General features: G+C 34.0%; 1 protein-coding gene across 2 annotated transcripts in view; it reads left to right on the forward strand.

Annotated features, from left to right (window-relative positions):
* LOC309620613 (polyadenylate-binding protein 5) overlaps positions 1 to 3,718 on the forward strand; it is a 40,117-nt gene extending 36,399 nt beyond the window's left edge. The window contains exon 2 of one of the 2 annotated variants that reach the window (XM_082377396.1): positions 155 to 3,718. In XM_082377396.1, the coding sequence (XP_082233522.1) occupies positions 295 to 1,443 (1,149 nt within the window). In that variant the 5' untranslated portion in view covers positions 155 to 294 and the 3' untranslated portion in view covers positions 1,444 to 3,718. The remainder of the gene's footprint in view (positions 1 to 154) is intronic. The other variant, XM_082377397.1, reaches the window with a different exon arrangement.
* Positions 3,719 to 7,225: the final 3,507 nt, after the last annotated feature.

The raw sequence follows: 7,225 nt of genomic DNA on the forward strand, positions 1-7,225 counted from the left end.
TCCTACTACTGGCTTTTGAAACTGATTTTAGATCTGAATGGGTGGAAATTCTAAGCCACCTTAGGGAGAACGGATTCGTTATTGGGGTGCTTTTTTGTCTGATGCGTTTGTTCTGAGCCTGCTGACCAGCTGTTTCTGAACTTCATTTTCTCAGCCTCAACAGTGATTCTGAGTCTGCTTTTAGCTTCCTTCGCCTTGGCTTTTTTCTGTTTGTGAACAGCTGCTTGGCCCATAGCTTAGAGAAAGCAACCTCTTTTTCTCTCCCAAGAAAGCCTCCTCCCTCTGCTCAGAGAGATGGGGAGTGGGGAGCCTAATCCTGCTGGCAAGAAAAAGAAGTACCTCAAGGCTGCCCTGTATGTGGGTGACTTGGACCCAGATGTCACCGAGGACATGTTATATAAAAAGTTCAGGCCTGCTGGCCCTCTGCGCTTCACCCGAATCTGCCGTGACCCGGTGACCCGCAGCCCCCTGGGCTATGGCTATGTTAACTTCCGCTTTCCTGCGGATGCTGAGTGGGCCTTGAACACCATGAATTTTGATTTGATTAACGGCAAACCTTTCCGCCTAATGTGGTCTCAGCCAGATGACCGCTTAAGAAAGTCTGGAGTTGGAAATATATTCATCAAAAACCTGGACAAATCCATAGACAATAGGGCCCTTTTTTATCTGTTTTCTGCTTTTGGGAGCATTCTCTCCTGCAAAGTCGTATGCGATGACAACGGCTCTAAGGGTTATGCCTATGTGCACTTTGACAGCCTGGCCGCTGCCAATAGGGCCATCTGGCACATGAATGGAGTGCGGCTCAACAACCGCCAGGTGTATGTTGGCCGATTCAAATTTCCAGAAGAGCGGGCAGCTGAAGTTAGAACTAGGGATAGAGCGACTTTCACCAATGTTTTCGTTAAAAACTTTGGAGATGACATGGATGACGACAAACTGAAGGAACTTTTCAGTGAGTACGGGCCAACTGAGAGTGTTAAGGTAATAAGAGATGCCAGTGGGAAATCGAAAGGCTTTGGATTTGTGAGATACGAGACACACGAGGCTGCCCAAAAGGCTGTGTTAGACCTGCATGGAAAGTCCATCGATGGGAAAGTCCTCTATGTAGGGCGAGCACAGAAGAAAATTGAACGCCTGGCTGAGTTAAGGCGAAGATTTGAGCGGCTGAGATTAAAAGAAAAAAGTCGGCCTCCAGGGGTGCCTATCTATATTAAGAACCTAGACGAGACCATCGATGATGAAAAACTGAAGGAGGAATTTTCTTCCTTTGGATCAATTAGCCGGGCCAAAGTGATGGTGGAAGTGGGGCAAGGCAAAGGGTTTGGTGTCGTCTGCTTCTCCTCTTTTGAAGAGGCTACCAAAGCAGTAGATGAGATGAATGGTCGCACAGTGGGCTCCAAGCCTCTGCATGTCACCCTGGGCCAGGCCAGGCGCAGGTGGTGAGAATAAGAATGCTCAATTTGTTTCAGCCTTAAGCTGGTGCCTACTTAGTTTGGGCTACTTTGTGATAAGAGGTTATTTTATGTGAATTCACAGGTTTTTTTAAGTGAATACTTTCTTTTGAAAAAAAGTGAAACTAGAAAACCTTGTTCATTTTAGTGAAGAACATAATTTCTAATTGTAAAACTGTCATTTTGTACTATTTTTCGATATAATAGCCTTAGGAATATGTAGAATAAAGTTTATTCCTCCACATGCTTTTTTGCTAAACCAGTCAAGGTGAGGTAATGGAGTATATTTCCTTCCTTATTTCACTAATACTACTAAATTTAATTTCTCCTATGAAAGTATTCTTGAGATGGTCCTTACTTCTGAGTCTATTACAGTGAAAATTTCTAACTTGCTTTTTGAGAAATCAGTAGAGCAGGGGAAAGTTTATGTGATCCAGTTAATGTTTGTGTATAATTTCACTTTAAATTATTATTTAAAATGAATATTCCTTTAAAAGATGTGAGCTTTCTTTCTTCCTTTTATTTATTTATATATGTTTTCCTTTTTAATATATTGTGGGCATACCACAGACTTGATAGTGACTTTGACTAAGTTTTGAGTTTTCGTTATTAACTTCATGCCCAGAGAAAGAAGCATATTGGTATTTCCTCAATCAGTACCTTAGAAAATTAACACTTTAAACATTGATTATTTAAATTCTAAGTTTCATCTTAAAAACCTTTTCTGAGAGCTTTGATATTTGAAGACAGTCTAAGGAGCATTCTTATCACTCATTTTTCTAAACTCCTTATACATGGATCATGTTTAATCAACAAGAAAGGTGAATAACAGCACTGAATTGCCTTTGTCTATAAATAACTTTAGGATTAACTTCAGCCTCTGTTGTGTCAATATAGAAGGTAAACAATCCTGTAATGATGTTGAAAACTACTTTGAAGAACATTTTCTATTAAACTTATCATTATCTCTTATAAATTGTTGAATATATCAATAAGGTAATATTCACAGATGTTTCAAATTAAGGAAAAGGTCATCTCTCTTGATTAAGTCACATGCCTCCATCTATCATATGAGAGCTCTTAATCCAGTGTGGTTCTCTTTTTGTCTAGCTGCTTGGAAGTTGCGACAAAATGTTCTGTTCTATATTGCAGTTACATTATTTAGCCTGTAATTTCTATACTATGGACTTTCTGTGTTTCACTTTTAGTTCCCTCTTCTCCATATCCATCTACCTTCCATCCATATTACACTTGCTTTCATATTTTCTTTGGATTGCCTTTCTTTTAATATATGCCAGTTCGAATCCATTTTGGAATTAGAGAGATAAATACCTAATTTAGGTGAAATTGAAATAATTACTTTTTAAAAATAGGATTCACTCATACCAGATCCAACAGTAAGAAAATGTTTTAACTCTATTCTCAGTTGGTTTTTATTTATATAGAAATCTTTGGTTTCATACATAATACAATATAAATATATAATTTTATTAACACTTTTGTTGGCTATTTGCCCATAAAATAATGAGAATAACCTGTTTCTATGTAATTGTTTATCTACACATGACTTGTATATTCATTATCAAATATTTTCAAATGGAAATTACTCTTTTTATTGATTATAAACATAATACATGCTTCTTGTAAAAAAAAATGTACAACAATGCAGAAACTTATAAAGAAGGAATTAAAATTCCCAGAGTTCAGAGATAACCACTATTAATATTTTAAGTGCGTGCATTAATATTTTAAGTGTGTGCATATCCTTTCATGCCTTTTCCCCTATGTATACACACACTGTTTTACAAAAAAAAAAAAAGAAAACATACTATATGTACTGTTTTTTTTTTATTTTAAACTAAAACATAATCATCTTTTCATATCAATAAATACCAATCTGTGTCATCAACTAGTGGCTGCATAGTATTCCATTGGGTGGATGTACTATAACTTATCCTAAGTAGTTCATTATTGAATGAGATTTACATGCTTTTCAATGTTTCTACATTTGTAAACAGTGCGGTGATGAACATCCTTGCTTAAAAACAGTATGAGTTATAGGAGCTTGATAAAAAATATCTAGAGCATGTAAAAGCTTAAATCTACTAGAAAAATAAAAATGCACATCATATTGATATATATGTATCTAAAATTTGAAAAGTGTTGATATATTCATTTAAATACAAAAGAAAAAAACTAACAGGATATAATTTTTCATATTTTATGAGTCTACTTGCTTTACATCATTGTGATCATTAAGATATATGAAAATGAAGCAACTTCAAATAAAATTTAAAATACTTACATTGGTAATTATTTACCATATGTATTCTCTATTCCTTTTCCCCCATTGCCAGTTTTCATTTAAATTTGTAAACTTGAAGTGTCAGTGTTAAGACCTTTACAAATGCTTTGATTCAGAATAAATCGCAAAAAATTTCTAGAAGGTAAAAATCCACAAGTATAAGCATTTAATACATTTTGGGAAATTATTTAATAATTTAAATTATTACTGTTTTCAAAAAGCTAGTCAGTATAAAGAAAAGGATTAATTAAAATGTGGCTAAAAGTACAGATAAAACATACATGTTAGGACCCTGCAAATCAGTCAAAAGAACTCTGTAAATTCAGGTGGAAAATATAAATATAAGCCGGGGGAAAATATAAAGGAAAGGTAATCTCTATTTAAACACAAGCACCTGGGTAGTTTTTCAATCTTGTACTTTTCATTTTTAGCTACATTTAATACACTTCTAATAATTAAGACTTCCAAGGGGGAGCAAAACAACTGAACAGCTTAAATCAGTGACAAAGCATTAAAATAGGTTATTATTCATTTTCTAGATAATTAGTAAAACTGTACTATCAATGATCAACTTAATAGTGGTGTGTTTAGTACTAAGGTTTTGTTTTTTGTTTTTCTTACTCTTTTTTTCAGCTTTTCAAAATAGTTACTTGTACAAGTTTCAAATGTGCCCAGGGAGAAGAAAATTAAGAACATTTTTTGTGTGTGTGATTGCAAGCATCATAGAAAAGGTTATTTGGGGAGGATTTTCTGTATAGGAAGTTTCAAGCATCCTGGTGCTTTTCTGGTTGAATCTATGGTTAAGGGGAAAAATAAGATGTTACATGTGTGAGTGATATTTTTAGCCGAGTGAAAAAAGTAAGAATTACTTTTTTCTTTAAGGGAATATTTAGGAATGGAGTGAATACCATCTTACCTATAAATAAATAGCCTAATTTAAGGGAATAGTTAGAAATGTATCAATAAATGACTGATTATAGATGATACAGGTGTTCCCAGCACCTATGACAATACTTGGAATATAATTAGCATTCCATGATTACTTGCAGAATTAATGAGTTCATAACCTATGGATTATATCTCTCCACTTCTTTGCTTTCCAAGTCTCTTTTCAGTATTAACAAGAGAAATGAGTTATTACAGAATAAGCCATTTTTATTAAATCTCATCCTATGAAGAAATAATTAAGAACAGATTGGTTACATAGATTGGTGCTTTTAACAGTGTTACTGATGACACAGACTCATGCTTATACTGTTAAGGTGTTATCAGTGCTTTTACACTTATGCCCTCTTTTTTCTCAATGTTCAACACTTGATTGATGGGCCTACCTTAGACAGAGCTTCTAATAATTGGCATAACTTAGGTAAAAGTCTATTTGTAGAGTAACACTTTATAAATAAATTATTGGGATGGTGCTTCAAGACCAAGACTATTCCACAAGATCTTGCTCCTATATTGAACCAAGCAATGATGATCATCCCTGAGACACTACTGCTTGTGCATGTGAAATGAATTAATTCTTACATATTTCAGGGTGTTATTTACTTCCTATGAATTATAACCTAACAAATGGTTTCCTGGAGCCTTAAGAAAGTTAATGTATCCCACTTGGCTCCAGGGGATCATGGTCAGTAGTTAGAAGTAATCTAGCTACCACTGGATATCTGAAACGAGAGAGGCCTAACTCAACATACAAATACTGAGGATGTAATTCCCATGAAACTTTTTTTTTTAATTTTTATTGGAGTATAGTTGCTTTACAATGTTGTGTTAGTTTCTACCCTATGAAACTTTTAAAAACCAACTCCAAGTACTTTCACCCTCAAAAGTCAGAGTCAGTTTTAAAAGGTCTCCCATTTGGCACAAAAAAAAGATCAATGTTCTCACTAAATTTCTCATCAAAATTTGAGGCCTTCATAGTTTATTTAATTTTAAAAAATATTTAGTGCTTTAAAGAGACTGCAAGAAAAAGGAGGAGTGCTGATATTGTATGGCATCACTGTCTCAGTCATCATAGTAAATTAGTTTCTTTGTTTTAGAACTAATAGTAAGTAAAACACCAGATGTTGGCATCTTTTGTATAATAAATAAGACTTCTATAATGTATAATAAATAACTTTACATATTTTGAGATTGATTTGAAACTTCCAAAAGGGTAAATTATGCTTCTGAAAAATCAAGGACTTCTAAAATCAATATTTGGGGGGCATTTAAAAAGTAATTTTAAACTAATTTACACAGAATGGCAAGCGACTCTTCCTTAAGTCACCACTCAGGATTTGAGACAGACTAAATTCCTGTAAAGAACAAACGCAGAGAGGAATTTGCAAGCTCTTCTTTTTCAGAGTTTCAGGAAGCCCAGCATATATACCTAATTGGTTTCATTGTACAGAAAAACATATTATACATTAATGTCCCTAAATAAAGGAATAAATACCTTTTTTGTGATGAGGGGTAGCTTTATTACATTATGGCAAGGATGGTAACAAAACAATGCAAGTCAAGATGAAGAATGTATTTCCCTGTTCACTGAGGAATTTTTAAAAAGGGGGATTTGTGAAATAATTCAAGAATAATTAAAAGAAGGAACATAGAGAAACAAAGAGTAATTTAAATGTTATAAATCTAAGTGAATACTATAAAGACAGTAAAATTCTACCTAGTTTGATATCTACTTTAGGGTGAAGCTTCATGAATTGTTTTCGTTCACTACATATGGTTATTCTTAACACTGATTTGACTACTACAGTAACACTAAACCTTTGGAATATTTCATTTCTAAGTGAATTTCTTTAATTATTGGTGCTGGTCTGCTCCTCTCTATTCTCTTACCCCCATCGCCTAATCTCAACTCCATCCTTCGTAGAACACTCAAGTTTATATAAGGTATTTCTGGTTTACGTAGTGTGTCAAAACATCACCTCAAACACTTCTGTTAGATGTGCATGTATGTGATGTTGTACCATTTTGTTGAGATAAAGTTTCAGAACTTGCATGTCAAGCCACAGTAGATAGTGGAAAACATCTACTGTTTATATATGGATGAATGTATCTAGCTGAAGATATTCTTTTTAAAATAATGTAAATATCAGAACGATGCTAATTAAAATAACAACAAAGCTGTGGGGTCTGTTTGGAATTGTGGTTTCATAATGTATACATGAGCTGGAACATCTGATTACCAAAGACTGAGTAATACATATTGCTAATGTGGGACAAATTTTGAGATATGAAAGCAACATTCCAAGCATAACAAGAGATAAAGCTAAGAGAAACTGTCCAACTTTTCTGAACGGGCAGCATAGGCAATGAATATTATCTATATGCAGCCTTTAGTTGTTATGTGGAGACACACCACAATAATGTGAAGTCTCTCAGTCAAAGAATAATATATAGGAAGATACAGTTTTCTGAAACTTCTATTATATTTTGATGTAAGTGAAACAAACTGTGAAAGAATGAAAAA

The sequence above is a fragment of the Balaenoptera borealis genome (genome assembly GCF_965194805.1).
Source record: "Balaenoptera borealis genome assembly, chromosome: X".
Classification (NCBI taxonomy): Eukaryota; Metazoa; Chordata; class Mammalia; order Artiodactyla; family Balaenopteridae; genus Balaenoptera; species Balaenoptera borealis.